Source organism: Pimephales promelas, chromosome 7, assembly GCF_988280905.1.
Source record: "Pimephales promelas chromosome 7, fPimPro1.hap1.1, whole genome shotgun sequence".
NCBI classification, from domain to species: domain Eukaryota; kingdom Metazoa; phylum Chordata; class Actinopteri; order Cypriniformes; family Leuciscidae; genus Pimephales; species Pimephales promelas.
The window spans coordinates 17,844,521-17,865,241 of NC_142775.1; the positions used below are offsets into that span (position 1 = coordinate 17,844,521).

Sequence of the window (20,721 nt, forward strand, 5' to 3'; positions counted from 1 at the left end):
TGCAGGCATAGATTACACATATGCACAAATATTGAAAATTTTCATAATAACCAACTAACTACTATCTGCACAAAATGAAAAGGTACTTCTACACCGTATGAAATCAGAACTAAATGACCGTGGGCTTCAGCTTCCGTGAAATACCATTGCAACGTTTTTATTTGCCCCAGACAGCAACAATTCCATTATAAGGATTTACTCATAATCCTTTTGATTTCCCTTGCATAGTTTCTTAATTCATTGTTTGTTTACAGTGTTCAAGCTGCATAAATGTATGAGTAAAACGAGTCATGTATCTGAAGAATACTGTCTGGACTTTGTTTAACACTTGCCTCCAACTCTTTGAGCATCACGTCATGTAATAATAACAATAATAAAGGAAAACATTGTTACGAACCAAACTTTATGTGATTTGGCATGACTCACTCATGACATTTCCCTAAGAAGTAGCCTATTGGGTGAAGACATAGGCCTACTTGAAATTTCCTAAAAAAAAACTACCCTTATTAAATTTTCCAGACAGAAGCTGAGAAACACTTAACACAAGTATGGAAAACTACTTTCAATCCTAAAGTATACTAACAAAAATACACTAAAACTTTAGAAGGTAATTTTTCTGTAGGCTATATTTATCTGTCATTATATCCGACGCTCAAATAAAATAAACATTTTTGCAGATTTAACATTCAGGGATTAAAAACAATACTAAAGTCTTTAATTGTGACTAAGGATGATTTTAATATTCATCAGCTAGCCACGGCTTCGCTGTTGAAGGTCGGAGTAATCTTAGTATAACAAGCAAAGCCCGTTGCCCTGCAACGTCAAATAAAATGATGACGTAGCTTTTGATATGCGCATGCGCAAAGATGCGGAAGTCGTGGGCAGGTTGTTTGGTGGAGTGAGAACATATGGACAGGTAAATAAAGCACCGAATATGAATCCGTTTGAGCTTTATCACGACATTCACATTATAATAGATACATTGCTGTCTTGTAACTGAATGCCGCACTACTTATTATTGCGTTACGAACATCATAACAATCAATATCGAATTGCACAATGTTGGGAATGTGATGATCCACATTATTGTAAATCATATTATTAATGTGCGTTATAATAATTTAGTTTACATGTTATTTAACCTTTTTACATTAAGAATGTCTATTTCTATATTTCCAAGATCACAGCAAGTCATAATCGTCTATAGTTATTATTCATTTTGAAGTTTGATGTTTATAAACAGTGCTGTACTGAAAGACATGTACACAACGTCATTGCCTTCACATAAGACACAATGTTCACGTTCCTCCATTCTGTTTCTGTAAACACTAAACCCAATGCTCCATGATTTAATCGCTGCATGTTTTGATGGCTGACTCATAATTTGTGCTTGTTGAAAATAAAGCTCTAGATACAGAACGCGGCAGGTCTTGACAAATAGGTATATGAGTTGTAAAAGGGTATGGAGAGACCAATCCGATTTATTATTTCATGAAAACGTGTAATTTTTCAGTGTTATGAGTGTGGTTAATATGATTGTCTGATGTTTTCTCAGTGATCCTGTTCATCCTCCTATGACCAGCCTCAGCTCACGTTCTCCATAATGGCCCGGCCCTCTTCCTCCTCCTCCTCCTCCTCTTCTTCATGCCGCCGCTGCTGCCCCTGCTCGCGGCTGTGCTCGAGATCTTCAGCCTACTCTTTGGCCCTGGGTCTGGGTTTTGTCACCTTGGGAACCAGTCGTATCCTATTACTAAAATTCTCAGCCAATGAAGGTAACATGTTACCATGAAGCAACTTGATGTATATTCCTTATCATAATACCAGATAACTTTACTTTTACTTACAATGTAGAGAATTTTAAATGTTATCAAATCTGTCTTTTTCTATATTACAGAAAACAAATATGACTTTCTTCCTGCATCTGTGAATTTAATGGCTGAGGCCATCAAACTAGTATTTTGTTTAGTCATGTCAGTACGGGTGATCATTCAAGGTGAGTCAGATTTGTTGTCCTAAAATTACCATTCTCATTAATATACTAAGCTATACTGTACAGTCTATACTGAATTTTGATGTTTCTCATTATTTCAGCATATGATGGATTTGTTTTGGGGCTAGAACTATTGCTTTTGTTTTCCAGAGGGCCGCTCTTATAAAGATTTGGGATGTTCATCTGGTGCCTCTTTTCTCAGCTACCTGAAGTGGTCTGTTCCTGCATTCCTCTACTTCCTTGACAACCTTATCATCTTCTATGTGATGACCTATCTGCAACCTGTATGTTGGATTATTAAAAATCTTTAGTGATTTATAATATGTTAGTAATGAAATAACTTTTACCTATATAAATAATAATATTTAAAAAATCTTCTGGGATTAGTGTTATTCAATTCATATGAAAATAAAGAAATGTACACATACACTACTGTTCAATAGTTCAGTGAGATTTCTTTAAATGGTTTGGGTAGATGTTTTTTTATTTTTTTTATTTGATTAAAAATACAGTTAAATTAGTAATATTGTGAAATATTATTACAATTAAAAATTTGTATCTTTTACACGCTGAATTACTGTCATTACCAGCCTTCAGTGTGTCACATCATCCTTCAGAAAACATTATAATTTGCTCCTCAAGTAACATTTATTTGGTGTATTATCAATATTGAAGACAGTTATGCTGCTTATTTACACATTCTTCTGTAAACCGTGTTACTTTTTTTAGGAATCTTTGATGAATAAAAACACCATTAATTTATAATATAAATTACATTAACATCATAAATGTCTTTACTGTTACTTCTAATCAGCAATGAATTTAATTATTGATTTTTCCTCATGTTTTAATAGGCTATGGCAGTAATGTTTTCCAACATTGTTATTTTTACAACAGCCCTTCTCTTCCGAGTCGTTCTAAAGTAAGTACTGGCATTTCTAGTTATCTATCCTTGAAATATATCCTTTGCTGACTTTTCATCCTTTGGCCTGCAGGAGGCGCTTGTCTTGGGTGCAGTGGGCATCTGTGACCATTTTGTTTCTGTCCATTGTGTCGTTGACCACTGGCAGTGGTGACCAGCATGCCATCGCCGTACATGGCCTCCACCCAGCCCACATTTCCACCCCTTCCAACAGTTGTCTGAAATACGCCCACCCCGAGCTGAAGGATCAAAACCATAACGAAACGTACTGGACACGTGATCTGTGGGACAGTCAGCTCATCCACAAGCTGAACAGCTTCGGCCTGGGTTACGTCCTACTGCTGCTGCAGTGCTTCATCTCTGCGCTGGCCAACATCTACAACGAGAAGATCCTCAAAGAGGGGGAGCAGCTCGTGGAGAGCATCTTCATCCAGAACAGCAAGCTGTATGTGTTCGGTTTGATCTTCAACAGCCTCACGCTGCTCCTGCACTCTGACTACCGTGAACTGACGGTGCACTGCGGCCTCCTCTACGGCCACAACGTCTTCTCCATCGCCCTGGTCCTCGTCACAGCCACTCTAGGCTTGTCGGTGGCTTTCATTCTCAAGTTCCGTGATAACATGTTCCACGTTCTGACGGGTCAGATCACCACGGTCATCGTCACTGCCCTCTCTCTCTTCCTATTTGACTTTCGCCCATCGATGGATTTCTTCCTGCAGGCGCCTATAGTACTGCTAGCCATCTTTATCTACCACAGCAGCAGACTGAAAGATCCAGAGTACACTCTGCAGCAGGAGAGGCTCAGGGTCATCAATGGAGAAGTGTTTGAGAGGTCAAGAGGGGTAAGGGTCAAATATAGACTTCATTTTAAAACGTTGGTCACTTGCAGCTTAGCTAATCATTTGTTTAACCTTTAAATGGTCTTCATTTCCTGTTTACACTTCTGGGCCTATACGACCCCAACAATTATTTTAGTAATTGTACAAAAAATATACATTTTTAATCATACAAATAATATATGATTTTTTTTGTTTACTTCTCATCTATTCATTAATGCTGTGTTTTTGGAGATATAAAGTACTTTTGTATCCATATTCCACACAATTCCTCAACTACACCATTAGCTTGCATATCAAATATTATTATTTTTTATGATACATTGCATTTTTGCATTGCAAAAAAAAATCAGATTTATACCGGATTTGTTTGTTTTTTTGCCGCATGAAGAAAATATATTTAGTTTTTTTTTTCACATTTCCCATTCATTTCAATGTGGGGTCATATTGACCCCGAAGACCAGAAGTGTAAACATTTTTTTTTTTTACATACCATCAGAACAACCGAATCAAGCCCAGTTTTTTTGTGTGTGTATAGATAGATAATGTATGAAAAGTCACAAAATCTTATTCCACTGAGATGAAGGGAACCTTTTTTTTATTAAGTAAAGGTTGATTGGGGTAGTATAGACCCCATGACGCGATTGAGGGCTACTTCGACCTGTTCGTTTCCACGTTCATTTTTGACACTGCCAGTTTAAACAAGGGGCTCTTTGTAGAGGAGATCTGGCAAACTAATCTGATTAAGTGCGTAGCAAAGCCTTAATTTAGATTATAGCATTATTTAGATCAAATATATCATGGAGCTGGAAATTCGATTAGTGGCTTGTTGGCACGTCTTATAGAACGCATTGTTCTGAGACGCAGCCGAGTGAAAAAGACCTGTTTTGAAAACTTTCTAATTTGATAGCATTTAAAATAGCCGTGAGACTGCGCAACATTCAAATTAAGACCCCCGTCTATCGCATGTTTACCTAGAAAAAGGACTAAAAAGCAACTCAAAACGCAAAAACGTGTGAACCAGTCCTGCTTGTTTCAACATAGTTTAGTAGGGACTGGTTTACACACATTTGTGTGAGTGTGTTTGAGGTCTTTTTTTAATATAGACATTTGCTAGACAGAAGTATTTGACTGGTCCTTCACTTCTCACTTGACCGCCATTTATTTTAAAAGCTGTCAGGTTTAAAAAAAAGGTAATCTATAAAAAAAAAAACAAGTATCTATGGCTTGTTTCTATCTATGTGCCTTCATAATCTTTAATCAGAATAACTTCCTTTCCTCTTGCAACATCTTTTCTGTGTATGCAACAAACAAGTTTGCAAAAATGAAGCCCCACCCTACATTCACTCTAGTTCGAGAAGCTGGTATACATCACAATAGGCAAGAAAAGAGTATCGCAACTTCAGGTGCATGCCGACTTTAAATGCAAAATCGAATTCTGTATGAACGACCCTGTTATTTCCTGAACACGCAGTACTGTATGAACCTTTTTCATTGGAAATCACTAAAAGCTGTCAAGTTTTTCTGCATAACAGTGGTCTACTCTAAAAAATGATGTATGTAGTATTTCATGATTGTGTGTCATGTTTTTATTTTAGGATGGGGAAGAGTTGGAGAGGCTTACGAAGGCTAACACCGAGAGCGAATCGGAAGAAGAATCTTTTTAAGTCAGTGTTGAATCTCTCTAATTATCATGTAAATATTCTGGAATCAGCCTGTGTTACTGTATTTATAATGAATGACAAGTGTTTCAATCACGTGGAATGTCTATGAGACTAGGGATCAAAGAGTTGTTTAATACTTTATATAGTCTGTAATACTCTCTTACATATTGTGTGTATAACCATTATGAGCATGCATGTGATATTATTGCTTTCATTTTTATTGGTTGGACTGTTATTTGTTTCTTCATACAGCTGTAGATCATAAGGTGACAGTGCAGGTATTGAAGTAAGAGGAAGGTCATTTTTATAAACATCTCTTATGGAACAATCACATTTCAAAGCATCATGTATAATGTGCCATACTGTTGATGCATGTTGTATTTAATGAAATTTGACCTTTAAAAAAATGTGTGGGTTTTTGGAATAATAAAGTCCACATTTTAATTCTATATGCTCAAATAATTGCTTAATGCTGATATTTTGTGGCAACTGCCAACATATCACTGACCAGCAGAGGGAAATAAAGCAAAGAAAAAAAATACTGGTAGTTTGATATGGTGCTTAAATTGGCTGTATCAGAAGAGTGCCTTTATAAAATAATGGGGGAAAATTCAAGCGTCACATAATATAAGCACATAATTCTCAACTGTGGTGTACATCAGTTCAGCTTATGTAGAGTTTGCATGATGGCCTGCAATGTTAAGAACTTATTAAGACCATATCAGTATATATATTTTTTATTGAAATTAAAGTTTAATAAACGTACAATTTATACGTTTATAAATAAGACAGTGCTCTTTAAAAATAGAGTAACAATACAGTTCAACATGAAAAAGCAGGTTGTGACCTAAAAAAATGATCACTTCGTATAGTGAAGACATTCAATAAATACAAATGTTCCGTCAACGTCTTTTATCTACAAAAGATTATGTCCATAGGGACAGATGTATAGCAGATAATATGCATCTTTAAATATAAATACATCAGCTGTATACGATAATTATAAAACCAGTTCAGAAAGGAAGTTTTCAGTTATTTCTTACCATGACACTGTCTTATGAATGTTATAAACCCTAATATCCATAACCCTGATGATAGCCATCCTGATAGCCGTGGTGGTAACCGTAGCCACCGTACTCATCTTCTGGGCAGCGCATGCCTAGAGACTGCTGGATGGCCATTTCCTGTCTGCGGAGCTGCATGGAGTCGATCAAGTCGTAGATGATGGCCATGGACCACATGGGAGATGGGTACCAGGACTTGACATTTCCATCTTTTCCCACCAGGAGCATGGAGAAGTATTCAGGGCTGATCTGGAAATAGTTTCTAATGTCCCGCACTAGACTGGCAGATATCCCCTCACGCTCCACCGTTGCACTTCCTGAAACAGATACACGTGTCAGTGTCAAAACCGTTGATGGTCAAAATGGTAGGGGATACAGGAAGTTCTGCCATTTGTGCTCCACAAATGACTTTACAATATTTGACAGATTTGAGTTTGATGTGTAATGCAAAACAAGTATAATGTTAAATCTCAATAGTTAAACTACACTACACTAAATGTTTTGGCTCAGCGAGATTTGAGTTGTTTTGTTTTTGAAACAAATCTTTAAAGGGATACTCCACTTTTTTTGGAAATAGGCTCATTTTACAACTCCCCCAGAGTTAAACAGTTGAGTTTTACCGTTTTTGAATCCATTCAGCCGATTTTCTAATATATAGAATAATATCAGAAACCAGACAGTTGCTGGTCTCAGAAACCAGACACCAGAAACAGTCTGGTTACTGATTTTCTTCTAAATATCAGAAAATTGGCTGAATGGATTCGAAAACGGTAAAACCAAGCTGTTTAACTCTGGGGGAGTTGTAAAATGTTATTTCCAAAAAAAAGGGGAGTATCCCTTTAATACTCCCCAAGGAAACATTTATTTGATCAAAAATACAGTAAAGACAGTAATATTGTGAAACATTACAATTTCAAACAACTGTTTTCTATTTCATGATATTTTAAAGTGTAATTTCTGTGATGGCAAAGCTGAATTTTCAGCATCATTACTCTAGTTTTCAGTGTCACATGATCTTTCAGAAATCATTCTGATTTGGTGCTCAAGAAATATTTTTTATCAATGTTGAAAACAGTTACAGTGCTGCTTAGAATTTTTGTGGAAATCGTGATACATTTCTTTCAAGATGGTTTAATTAATATAAAAACAGAATTTATTTTAAATAGAAATATTTTGTAGCATTATAAATGTACTGTCACTTTTGATCAATTTAATGCACCCTTGCCCAATAAATGTATTCATTTCTTGTGAAAAAAAACATACTAAGAAAAAAACAAATATTATATTTTATGGGAAAAATAATGTATAAGGATCACACACACACATTATATAGATAATGTGGTGGGGAGGTCCTTAAAAATGGAGAAATTGTGATTTCTTGGATGTTTAGGAACCTTTTGAAATTATAAAATAAAAAAGATATTCGTCTACCAACTTTCCTTCCATTTATTCATCTTTTTTTCAAAGCTAAATAACACTGACCGTCTCTAAATGAAGAGGCTTATAATATAGTACTAAAAATCTTTGACAAAACATTTTCAAATAGAAACCAGATTTAATTTTATAAAACCAACATGTTTTTTCATCCGATATTGACATTGCTTTCATCTTACATAGAAGACTTGAGTTCCAGCGCTCTAAAAACAGATCTTTAGATCTTAATGTATCAGACAGACTGCGGATGCACAGGGGTCTGGGTGCCATCGAAGGCAAAGTTGTCTGTTTTTTCAACAATGATGGAAAATATGTAAACACCTGAGCCCTCTTTCATTTCTATCCTGCAAAATATAATTCCTGTGGGAACTGTTTGGACATTTCTGAGCCCGGCCAGAGCTGGAGAGGCTGAGTCATGCAGGGAGGCGCCTGAAACCAGAGGCTACTGGCTACTTTTGACAGACAAAAAAGCAGCCAATGTCAACACAACACCACCGCTCTCATTTAATGTGCTGATTAACCCTTAACACCATAGCTGTCAACATTGAACAATGAAAATAAGGGAGATTTCCCGGAATCCATCGCCAAAATAAGGGAATTGTTTTTTACATTATTAAGAGCATAAGAAACAAATGAAAAAAAAAAAAAAGATATTTTATTCCTATGTTATGCTATGACCTCTGTAGTGGACACAAGGACTCGATTGTTTAAAAAAAATTACATGAAAATATATAGAGGAAAAAATAATGGACATTTTTGACATATAAACATCGTTTTGTTTTTTTCAGTTTTTTTGCCTGGAAACGCTTCCAACAAGCTTGCGTGTCGCGTGAAAAATAGGCATCTCTGGTTCTATTTCTAGCATGCACTCGTTTGGACGTGTAATGCAGGCAGTGTGCAATCTCTAATCTGTTAACATGGGAGCCGAAATAAAAACCAGACAGTAAAATAAAAACGGTCACGCCACGCAGCTGAGACGCACGCAGCTAGTGTGTCTCCGGCCAGCGCGCGCGGCGCTGCATCCGAGTATGAACGACTTCAAGCCGAATATGTCCAAACTTGTACATCTCACACAATCAGAACGTAAAAATACGGGATATTTTACAGGAAAATACTAAAACGGGAAGACAGAGATTAACAGAGATAAAATAATTGAGAAACCCGGAAAAAACGGGAGGGTTGACAGCTATGCCTTAACACACTTACAAAACACCTGGCTTCTGTTGCAGCTACAGGTATGCTTTTCATATTTTATAAGTGACCACAATAAATAAGCATCTGGGTCAGCTGATATTTTAAACCACTGCTACACATGTTTACACACACGTTAATAGTGCTCTTCGCACCACAAAACATATATATATAACATTTTAGGAGCACTCTTAAAAATAAAGATTATAAAAGGAGGTAGAAGATCTATTTTGGGTTCTCCAAATAACCTTTAAGTGAACAGTAGGCTACTTAAAATAACCTTTTTTTTTCTTAGTGTAAAGAACTTTTTACTAATCTCAAGAACCTTTTCCCCCACAATTAATAACCTTCTGTGCAGTGGAAAGGTTCATCATGGGACAAAATATGCCAATAAAGAACCTTTCATTTTAAAGGGATACTCCACTTTTTTTGGAAATAGACTCATTTTACAACTCCCCCAGAGTTAAACAGTCGAGTTTTACCGTTTTCGAATCCATTCAGCCGATTTTCTGATTTTTAGAAGAATATCAGTAACCAGACAGTTTCTGGTCTCATTGACATTGACTTCCATAGTATATATATTTTTCCTACTATGGAAGTCAACGAGACCAGAAACTGTCTGGTTACTGATATTCTTCTAAAAATCAGAAAATCGGCTGAATGGATTCGAAAACGGTAAAACTCGACTGTTTAACTCTGGGGGAGTGGTAAAATGAGCCTATTTCCAAAAAAGTGGAGTAAAGAGTGTAGACGGTGTGTCAAATCTTTTTTTGTTAGTGTTTTGGCGACAATGGTCTTACCATTGATGGGGTAAAGCTCTAACACTCCTCCCATGTCTATCAGATCTGTCCCCACCAGCTTCAGTATTGATACATGGCGAAGACCTGCAAATCGACCAACACAAAAGGAATTGTAAGGTTAAAGTGCATCAGACTAAAATCTAAACACCCCGCTGAGTCTTCAAATGTTGACATTTAGTCTGTTTAAAGGCATGTCTGTGGCTTACTAATGGAATATGTGGGTGATGTATTAATATAAAGAAATATTTCTCAAGTCATTTATCCTTGAATTGATTGCCAAAGTCAAATCCACTGTGGTAACCGATGTTAGTTTAAATATAAGAGAAAGCTGGTCTTTTTTTCCTCTTTTTTTTCATTCATGTCTCGTCAAACATCATTCTTATTGTTTGAAGATCTTTTCCGGGTCATATTCTGCCACATAATATATATTTTTTACAAAGCTACTTAACTTGTGATGTCACTTTGTAGTCTGATCTTACATGGGTTCCCTATGATATTTTTAATACTTTCTTTTAAAAATAGCACTTTAAAAATTATGAGTAAAATAAGGCATGTTGACATTATTTGAAGACACTTTCACACCACCTAAATTATACATTATTATTTACAGTCGTGTGAAATATGAAGCAGCTGTTTTTATGTAAGTTGCTAACAAGTTGTTAAATTGCTATTATTTACTATTTTATTTACAACTAGGAACATCTCTACTGATTCCCACACTCATTTCATGTGGATTGGGCTTCTTCTGGACTAAGAACATGAGGTTACACCTCACTGTTAGCTGTTCCAGGTGTGGTCACTGGCCTTGGTCAACACTTGGAACTGGCTAATAAACTACCAAACATATATTCTTGTCTACGCAAAGCTATAACACAAAAAAGGGGTACTCAAGTCTCAAGAGCTTGCTGCAATGGTGAATAAATGCTTAGCTAATTACATGAGTTGTATGCTTGTCAAGATTTCTGGGACAAGATACAAAATGGCAAACATTCAACGCTGTTTGTGTCAAGCTTATTTTGTGGGAAACAATTTCTGACTGTCAGTATCGTCGGGAATACACATTGTTTTTGGGAATAATACCAAGAATCCATAACTCAGTGGAGTTTATAAGAACTGGCTTGGTCTGAACTACAGTAACAACGATCTGGTTTCAATCTTCGATGAGTGACAAGAGACAATCAATGTGAGATACTATCTTGGCAAACTTGAGACATGAGAAAGAAACATCTGCAAACCCTGCGGGTAAATAGATCAATTTGTAGTAAGAGTCCCTAAAGAATATCTACCCCTGCAATAATGTGATCTGGTAATTTTATCGAAATTCTCCTTCAATGACATACAGTTCAGTGATTATCATTCTTACCCAGGTTGCACGCCTGACTGGTTAGTGCATAGAGTTGTTGTTGATAGGCCCATTCCTCATCATTTGGTGCAGATATGACAAACAATCTACGTCTCCAGCGGAACCTATGGCATGATAGACCAAAATCATTAGATCAATGCAGGTGTGGATTAATACATAGGGAAATCTAGGGTGTAGCAATGGGCCCACCTGATCTCTGTTCAGCAGTTTTTGCAAATATTTTCTGATCTAGTTCTACATTACTAGTCATTCATATCCAGTGTTACTGGATAGAGATTTTAAAATTACAGGCAATTGATGAGAACACAGCGCACATGCAAAATTTGACGGTTACCAATGCAAGTCTGGAGCACGCGCTTGTCAAGAACAGGTACTGTTACTCTGACCATGCCCAACGCCATTGGATCAAAGCGCTGTCCATCACTGCCTTACTTGCTGCCCATTAATATAAATAAATTTGACAATGCACAGTTGGATCAGAGCCCAGTCAATGCTTTGACAATGTAAAGCCATTTTACTATGCCAATAACGCAACTTGAAACTGAATTTGTCAAATGCTGATTGATTTAAAATGCAGAGATTTTCAAACCGGAGGAGAGACCACAGACCAGATTTCTGTTCATTGAATATGAACACTCAATTATATATTTTGAAATATAGCCCTATTTGCACTTACTTTTGTGTGACTGATCAAGCTATTATATGTAGTCAGTACGAGTAACAAAATGCTTTCTCTGATTTGACTCTATAAATTCATGCAAAAACTGACACTTCAAATAACTTAACAAAAGAAAAAGTAGTCTTTAATAATGTGTAAATATATATCCAAATGAAAAAACCTAAAACAAGTTATGTCTGAAAACAATGTTCCAAGCAACTAGGGAATACACAACCATTTTTAAATATGTATATATAGGCATGCATATACATCTATCTAGTGTTTACACAATGTTAATACAGATAACCTAGAAGTAAATATTTAGTAAAATCCCCTTATATAGCATTTATCAAATAGTATTTATTTTACATTTAGCATTTATTTCAAATAGCATTTATTTCTGTTTTCCCAGGTCCCCCCTGACTGATTCTTGGTCCCCTTTGTGCCACCCCATTAAAAAAAAAAAAAAAATCCAGCAGAGATTGAATCACCTCACATTTGAATAGACATTATCAGTTATATTTGAATGAATCACCAATATTTATGATGATTATTATTGATACAACATTTGAGTCATTCGAATGTTATACTATACTTATATTATACATAATACCATTTGTGAGAGATTTACTTGACAGATTAAATGTAGTTATTGAACATTTTAGATTATTTAACAGATCAAAAAGTTAAACCAAACATGTTTGAACAGATTTTATAAAATGATATGTCTGGTGTTGCTGGTTAGCATGTTCTGGTTAACTCTTGGTAGATTTTTGTAACAATACCATCTGGACCATCTGACAAATACATAATTGTTAATATTTTAAGTGTTTTTCCACTTTGTCTGTATAAAAAATATATAAATAGAAATATTGACAAATATGTGTGTGAAATGCTAATGTGGAATGCTAATGAAAATGATGTGTATTCAGTATATAATGACATTATACATATAAGACAGCTTGTGATGGCATAAAAGCACAGATTTCATTCTTTTGGAGATCCCCCTGTGAGCCCTGGCTCCAGCACAGCACAATTTCAATGGAAAAAAGCTTTACCTGGAAAGGAAGTTCTCCAAAGATCTTGGCTTGTCTTCTTTTTTACACGTCACCCCATCACGTTTCTGTTGTTCCATCTCTCTGATGCGTGAGGAAAACGTGTCGATATAGTCAAAAACAGCCTTCATTGCAATTGGAACTTCATAGTATTGCTGGAAATAATAAAAAGAGACATACAACTTAGAGGGTCCTCATAAACATCCTCATAAAGGGTTAGAAACCGAATACCTTAACTAGTAAGGGACTTTTCTCAATAGGCTCTGAGCAGCCAAGAATGCCGGAGCTAAAATGATGTGTCAAATTGACAGAGCTGTGAAGAATTCTTGACATTTTTCTGCAAACCACAACAAATATGCTGGTCAAACAAGAATGCAATGCAAAACTCAACATCCAACATCACATTTCTTCTGTGGAACTTGTATAGACGCCCATTTTTATTATTGTGTTTAAACGGTATTGCTTAATTTTATAATAATGCTATGTATGTATAATTATTTTTTAACAAATTAATATTTATTATTACACTAATTAAACTTAACTTATTATGTAAATGCCTACATTTAATGCAAACGCTACATTGTTTTATTTGTCTTATATTGACCATTACATCAAATACAGCGCATTAAATGAATGAAATTAATAAAATTACTTTGGATGTTAAAACAAAACAAAAAGTAAAATTAATTTACAAGGACCGTGATGATCCGTTTTTATTTGTGGGCAGTTTATGTATAGTCAGTTATGTCAACATTAAGCTCTCACAACTCTATATGCCCAGAATTAAATCAGCATTTGTGGGTGTCTCTGAGAAGTTTTACTCTCTATCCACCTCCTGACTGCACAGTGGCTTCTTTGTTTATTCCAGCTGTCTAGAAACAGAACTCAGCTTTGCGCTGGCACACCTCGCGTACCACTGAAAAGCACTGTGGAAGAAGAGAGATTTAAAGCTTTAAAAATGTACTGTGTGTGCCAAGTTACATGTCTTTTACCTTTGCTTTCATGTCCAAATCTGTGAGGACCATGTAGAAATCGCTGTAGGTCATTCCATACTCTTTCCTCAGCTCCGTGATGAGATTCTGGTTCTCTAAATCCTCCTGTCTCAAACCTTTCATGGGCTTGTCATTCTCTGAAAAGACGCCACACAAAATCCCACAGACTGATCAACCAACCAGAGAGATAAATACAGAAGATTACAGATAGCACAGTCTGCTAGTTTTGTTTTGACTGCAGTTCAAAGAGACATGTGCGTCTTTCATAACATACAGTACGTAGGGCGACCCCTCCGGTGCGGTCAACGCCGGTAGAACTCGGGACACTGAGGCCCTCTGCTACATGAGTAGCCAAATGCTGTTCTGCTGTTTATCTAAACGGAAAATCACCAGACATGCAGTCTTTTAATGAATTGCTGCAGGGCCGCATGGCTGTTCTGCATGTTTATTCTGGGAACATGGCTTCCTTTGCTCTAAAAGAGACAGATAAAAACAGAGCAACTCATGTGAAAGACCCCCTTTAGTCTGTGGAAACTCTGCGGGTGCGTGAGACAGCACGGGAGGATGAGGCCGAACCAAAATATTTGTTTTCCTTTCCACAAAATCCAAAGAATTTCTCACTCTGATTTCTAGTGGACAACAAAACACATGGTTCAAGGCACTCCACTTTCAGCACGGGAGGTGAACTACAATCAAAAACGAATCAAAGCGGAGGGAAAAGGGTATTTCTTCCTATAAACATTGGGTTTTCATTAAATATGCTCTTTATTTATCTCTCAGGGCAAAAATAAATAAGGAGGCTTTAGGCATATTTCCTACTCAATGACGCTACTTGCAATCTTACTATAAATAACTATCATTTTTAAATAATAAAGATAAAACTGCAAAGTTACATCATAGAAATTACAAAAGGAACATGAAAGATTAGGTTTAGCCTCAGCAGTGCTCCTAATTATATGCCTACCATAGCCACAGCAGAGAACCTTTAATTGTGGTTCAAGAACCACTGATCATACAGTCAGTCATGTTTCCTTTCTAGTACCTCTGATGCTGCACTGGAACCACTAACAGTGAGCTGGCAGGCTATAAATGCTCAGAACGTGCCAGACAGATATATGCGATCACAGAGAGCCTTGTGTTCACTATAGAGAGATGTTTATGTGTACCTGCTTTGCTTCTATTTGTCCATCCTGTGGCAGAGAAAGTAACCCCTCACACACAACCATGTGACACAGTCCAGACTGATGAGTATATGGAACAAAAGTCAAAGGAGTGACTCATTCAGAGGCAGTCCAGATGATGATGACTTCATTATTATTTCACAGCATTTTGTCTTAAAGGGTTGGTTCACCCAAAAATGAAAATTAAGTAATTACCATACCATTCGGAACACAAATGAAGATATTTTTGATTAAATTTGAGAGGTGGATCACTGCTACATAGGCTCCCTAAGGGATTGAAACTTGACAGTCCAGAAAGTCAATGAAGAAAATGTTTAAATATTCCAGGTGACTACAGTGGCTCAAGTATAAGTTTATCAAGCGATGAGAATGCTTTTAGTGCGGAAAAAACAAACAAAAATAACTACTTTATTCGACTACTACATTTCTTCCTAGTAGGCCTGAGACGGAAGTTCAAGAGATTTCCACGATGCATACGCGAGAATTGCGATCTTCTTCAACTCTACTTCAGTTCAGTTCATTTCTCGCGCATGCATTTGGGGAAATCTCTTGAACTCTCGTCTAAATTATACTTGAGCCACTGCAGTCACATGGAACATTTAAACATTTTCTTCAATGACTTTCTGGGCCGTCAAGTTTGAATCCCTTAGGAGCCTATGTAGCAGTGATCCACCTCTCAAATTTAATAAAAAATATCTTCATTTGAGTTCCAAAGATGAACGAAGGTCTTACGGGGTTGGTATAGCATAAGGGTGAGTAATTAATGACTTGATTTTCATTTTTGGGTGAACTAACCCTTTAATGCTTGTAGAATCTAATTGTGTGACGTCTGGCGAATTATCAATAACAGTGACAACCAGGGCTGCGCAAAATATGGGATTGAAGAATTGGCTTGATTTTGAACTAGGCTTTTTAAAAACAGTTAAAATTACAACTAAGAATTTCAATTCATTTCAAATCTACTTACACTCAACACTACTGCGTTTTCGTAAAAAAACGGTGAATTAAAACGAATACGATCTCCGTCCACACCAGCGTTTTATCTGCGTATTAGAAATGATCTCCGTCCACATTAAAACGACTGAAAATGTGGATCACGTGACCATTCACCAACACTGGGCATGCGCGTGCCGGTGCAAACAGTGGTTGGCGAATCAGGGAAGGATACGTCACGACTGATAACACCCAATCATAGAGCCGAGTGTCAGCCCCTGCGTCAGCGTTTCTGAAGTCCTACGTTTTGTCTCGTCCACAATAAAACGCCCTCCGGAGATTCAAAACGCAAAACGGAGCTGCAGCGTTTCTAAACTTCTCCATTTTAGGTCTTCGTTTTTTGCGTTTTAGTCTGGACGGGAGGTGCAAACGTAGCAAAAGGTCTCCGTTTTTAAACGATAACGCAGTAGTGTGGACGGGGCCTTACATTCCAATTCAAATTGTGGATGCAATTCTGTATCAAAAACAGGAATCGAATTTGAATTTGAATGGCTTTATCAATTAAATTCTGAATGGCCCAGGTAGAATTCATTTTCAGATAAAACTGTTAAGTAAAATGTCCAATGAATAAATTACAAGAGTAGAGTAATGTATGCTACTTCTACACTCCATAAAAAACGGTCTCGCCTGCCAAGAACTGACTGCTGTTACTGAACTAAAACTCTCCAGTCAGAATATCAGCTACAAAGGAAACAGACATTTTCCCATGTCTTGGATAATGAACAAGAGAGAATAACATGCCATGGCAGACTCTGCTCCCAAACTTCCATTTGATTCATCTAGCAGCATTCCGTGACACATGAACAAGCACCATTCACTCCATTCCCAGACCAGACTTCAAGTTCCTTTGCTGTGAGGTTTTGTGTCATATGAGGTCATAATCTGGAAAAGTGCTTCCCTAACTTACAAGTGAGTGCCAACTGTTGGATAAAAGGCCCATTTTGTTTGCCATACAATTAATAGCTCTAAATCTACAGCATAAGAAAATGGCTTGTGTTTATCATATCCATCTTCGGCCTAATCACTCATAGCTGCATGTCACAACTAGTGAAGCTCTCAAAGAACAGGAAACAGTTTTTTTTTTATGATGGGTGGCCTGAGTTCAGTTTGTCTCAGTGGGAATGGATAGAATGCATTGACTGGAACTTCCATAGCCTGTGCTTAAATGTCCATATGTCAAGCATGACATTGATTCTCAGCAGTTACTGTTTAAGAATGAGGAAAGTAAAACAATAGAAAAAGATAATAGGAAAATGCATGCAGTGATGAAGACCTTCTCCTATCATTTTGTAAGCGTTATGCTAACTGAAATGATGGTTGGTGTTTTGAATAAAATCAAAAGTGGCTTACCAAGTTGATAATGATCTATCTTCATGGTGCTGTTTGTAAGTGTGCCAAAGATGGTGATGATGGAGACCTTTCTGATTGCCATCTCACACACATGTTCCAAGTATTCATCCCTCTGCTGAACATACATGTTGTTCTCCTCTGTTGGAGAGGTGATCAACTGAAGAAAAGAGTGTAAAACAGAAGAACAGTAAATAATATTATAATAAAGAAATCCATATTTTTGAATCAGATTATACTCACAATTAGTCTCCTTCTGCTTTCAAAATAGTCCAAAAAGGTTGCCAGAGCTCCTTTAGGTGGTGGTGGTCTCTTGGTTGGTTTCTGATACTCTTCTTTCTCGTGGATCTTTGAAACTTTCTTTCCATTTTTCTTACTGCCCTTTCCATCCTTTCCCCTCCTCTCCTCCTTGTCTTTCTTGGACACCTTTTTCTTCTTTTTATCTGTCTTGCCCTTGCCTTTCTTGACGGGCACAATCTCTTCCTCCTTCTCTTCAGGATAGCCGTTGGTGGGCCCACTTACATCATATTTCTCCTCGTAAGCATTGCTAATTTCCTTATCGCCATTCTTTTTCTTCGTAGGCTTAACTTTAGGTGGTTTGTGTTGTGTAGGTATAATGTTGGTATGTCTGTGGTTGTATTCTTTTTTATCAGTGCGGTTTTCCTTGTATTTCGCTGTGTCAGCCTTGGTGTAGACAGGAAGTGTCGTGGATGAGGTTGTCTGGTATCTCTCCCTTCGGTTGTAATAGTAAGGCTCGGCGGTGGTCTTGTGGGTTGGGATCCATTGTGGGGTAGTATGAGCTCTGGTTGTCCTTGGGGTGGTGGTGGCCCGTGTTGTGGTCGCCCGTGTTGTTGTCGTTGTTGTGGTGGTGGATCGAGTTGTAGTTGGGGGACGTGTGGTGGTGGTAGTTCCTTTGGTAGTGGTGGTAGTGGTTGTTGGTCTTGTTGGAGTTGTTGTTGTGGTAGGTCTTCGCTTGGGTTTCCTCTCCTCTCTTCTCTCAGTGCTGGGGACACCCTCGACCACCTGACCCTCCACCCCAGCCCCTTTACACTTCTGCACAAAGCCTTTCTGCCTGACTTTCTCCATTTTGCGCATAGGCGACTGGTCGATAACTTCATACATCGCTTCCAGTCTGACAGGGTAGGGGTAGCGCTCCTCTACCTGAAGCGTCTTCTTAAGAAGAACCATCCCAAACTTTCCTTTCTCTAATTTAAGAATGTTCATGAGCCTGGGAATAAGAGTCGTATCCAACGGCTCTTCCATCACTTTGCCTTCATTAGTAATGCGTCTGATTTTCCCACCCAACTCTCCTTCCTGGTGAAACATGACAATCTGATGCACGTGCCGCTCTGCCAACTCGCAATAAACCTCTGGTTTAAGAAGACTCATCATCAATCTGTAGTAACCATCAGAGTCGTGGGGTGCGGAAATAACCAGCAGGCGATTTTTCCCTGCAAATGATGCCAATAAGTTTGGTGAACCGGCACTGTTTGGCATGCGGGATGCTCTGGCCCTGGCTCCAGGTGTTCCATCATCTTGCTGGATTGGATTCATAGCCCCACCCTGTGCTGGTCTCCTTTGTACCAACATTTTTCTGGATTGGACATTCCTGGTAACGTTTATACCTTCATCTCCCTGCAACTGCTGCCGCTTATCATTGATCCATGAAGAAGTACCTGTTCTAAAAATCTGACCCTGTCGTGATTTGTTTTGTCTTGCTCGTCTTATGGACAGCATTCTGAGTTTTGCTTGTTTATCGGTCGGGCTGCTCTCAGACACGTAAACAGCCCATGTAAACAGACACAAAACACCGAAACCAAGCATGTACCTTCCCCTCATGTTTGAAATCTTCAGATACACTTAAGTCAGTAGAGAGATACAATCCATTAAATGGTCATAAGATCCGATGTATTTTTAAAGAGTTTATAATTCTGATGCTCAGTGCAAAATAGTGCAAATGTTCGTTAAAACCATCTTTAGATACTTAACAAACCAATACAATTTTTTTTCTTTAATAAAGACAAAAGTTATATCGATCTTTGTTTACCTGTAAGTGCGTTAGGAAACATTTGAACATTCAGCGCGAGATATGGCTGATTCAAAGCAAAGGGGGCATTTACTGTTGCCCAGCGCCAAATTTTCTCATCTCATCGTTCCTATATTGAAATACATACAATCCTTTAACCAACTGAAAATAGTTTCCATGAAGTCAAGCTCCGGTCCTTAGTGAGTCTTGAGAAGTTTGATACGCGCCACTTCAACAAAAAGCACGTCGCGAAAAATTAGACGTCAGAAATACTTCGAAAAGTATGGAAAAAGCTCTGTGCGGCTCCTTATCACTGGAAGCTTTCCCAAACATGTCAAAAAGTAACAGCACAGCAGCCTCTGTATCCTCTGACGAGCGCAAGGGAAGGGACTAACCCATGCAGCTGAGGGGTGCCAGTGCGCATAGATTTACTCCTGAGAAAACCGCTATTAGAATGAACCTTAATACTGGCTCTCAAATTAAAAAAAAAAAATATGATGATAACTTTGCTAGTGAACATTACAAAGGTATATTATTTATAAGGGGCCATTTACAGTGTGAGAAATAGGATTTTAGCAAACTAAATAAATGTCTTGTTAATGTTCTAAAGCCATATTATGCAAGTTCTTAACATAAAATTTGGAAAACATTTTTTTTAAAGTTGACTGTATATATTTTCCCTTCCACTATAGTAATGTTAATTAAATCTATTATTTTAAGAAAATGGTGCCCAATGAAGCAAACTAAAGGTGACAATGGCGAGAAGATGCATATGAGTATGCCAATACATGACATTAGTTGGTGAATCTAAAATACTATCATATCATTTTCAAGGTCGTTTATTTTGGATTGATACATATATATATTACATAGGCTACATATATGCACAGATATTCTACAACTGGCAACCCATAGAAAATATCATGAAAAGCATGTAACTGGTAATATATGATAGGGTCATATTTCAGAGTAAAGAATGTAAGTCTCTAGAGGATTGGGATCACATATTTTAGAATATTTCACAATAGCCTAGTTTATTCTTGAGACTAGAGCCGGTTCAGACTGATACAGCACTTTTGTTATCACAACATAATTATTTAAATAAACAATATATAAATATATAAATAAATAATCAAATACTTTGTCAGAGGGCCTAACAGTGAGTGACATAACTTTTTATTAAGTCTTAATTAACATAAGACTTA

General features: G+C 37.3%; 2 protein-coding genes across 2 annotated transcripts; one reads left to right on the plus strand and one right to left on the minus strand.

Annotated features, from left to right (window-relative positions):
* Nucleotides 1–788: 788 nt before the first annotated feature.
* Nucleotides 789–5,861, plus strand: slc35a5 (solute carrier family 35 member A5). The gene is made up of 7 exons (XM_039677078.2): nt 789–916; nt 1,556–1,772; nt 1,895–1,993; nt 2,141–2,274; nt 2,845–2,912; nt 2,986–3,754; nt 5,347–5,861. The coding sequence occupies exons 2-7, from the start codon at nt 1,604–1,606 to the stop codon at nt 5,413–5,415; spliced, it is 1,308 nt and encodes a 435-aa protein (XP_039533012.1). The 5' UTR covers nt 789–916; nt 1,556–1,603; the 3' UTR covers nt 5,416–5,861.
* A 272-nt stretch (nt 5,862–6,133) lies between these two features.
* On the minus strand, nt 6,134–19,904 carry ccdc80 (coiled-coil domain containing 80). Its single transcript, XM_039677077.2, has 7 exons — nt 17,734–19,904; nt 17,494–17,650; nt 13,970–14,106; nt 12,981–13,132; nt 11,265–11,368; nt 9,902–9,985; nt 6,134–6,793 (listed from the first exon to the last, which is right to left on the minus strand). The coding sequence occupies exons 1-7, from the start codon at nt 19,327–19,329 to the stop codon at nt 6,486–6,488; spliced, it is 2,538 nt and encodes an 845-aa protein (XP_039533011.1). The 5' UTR covers nt 19,330–19,904; the 3' UTR covers nt 6,134–6,485.
* Between the last annotated feature and the right edge of the window lie 817 nt (nt 19,905–20,721).

What these genes read in the sequence shown, in the direction of transcription:
- slc35a5 (XM_039677078.2), top strand. Translation starts at nt 1,604, where the DNA reads ATGGCCCGGCCCTCTTCCTCCTCCTCCTCCTCCTCTTCTTCATGCCGC. An exon ending in AGTACGGGTGATCATTCAAG is followed by an intron (nt 1,994 to 2,140) that starts GTGAGTCAGATT and finishes TTTGTTTTCCAG; the next exon opens with AGGGCCGCTCTTATAAAGAT. An exon ending in TGATGACCTATCTGCAACCT is followed by an intron (nt 2,275 to 2,844) that starts GTATGTTGGATT and finishes ATGTTTTAATAG; the next exon opens with GCTATGGCAGTAATGTTTTC.
- ccdc80 (XM_039677077.2), bottom strand. Translation starts at nt 19,329, where the DNA reads ATGAGGGGAAGGTACATGCTTGGTTTCGGTGTTTTGTGTCTGTTTACA. An exon ending in AAAGCAGAAGGAGACTAATT is followed by an intron (nt 17,651 to 17,733) that starts GTGAGTATAATC and finishes TCTTTTCTTCAG; the next exon opens with TTGATCACCTCTCCAACAGA. An exon ending in TTGGAGAACTTCCTTTCCAG is followed by an intron (nt 11,369 to 12,980) that starts GTAAAGCTTTTT and finishes ATCATGCCATAG; the next exon opens with GTTCCGCTGGAGACGTAGAT.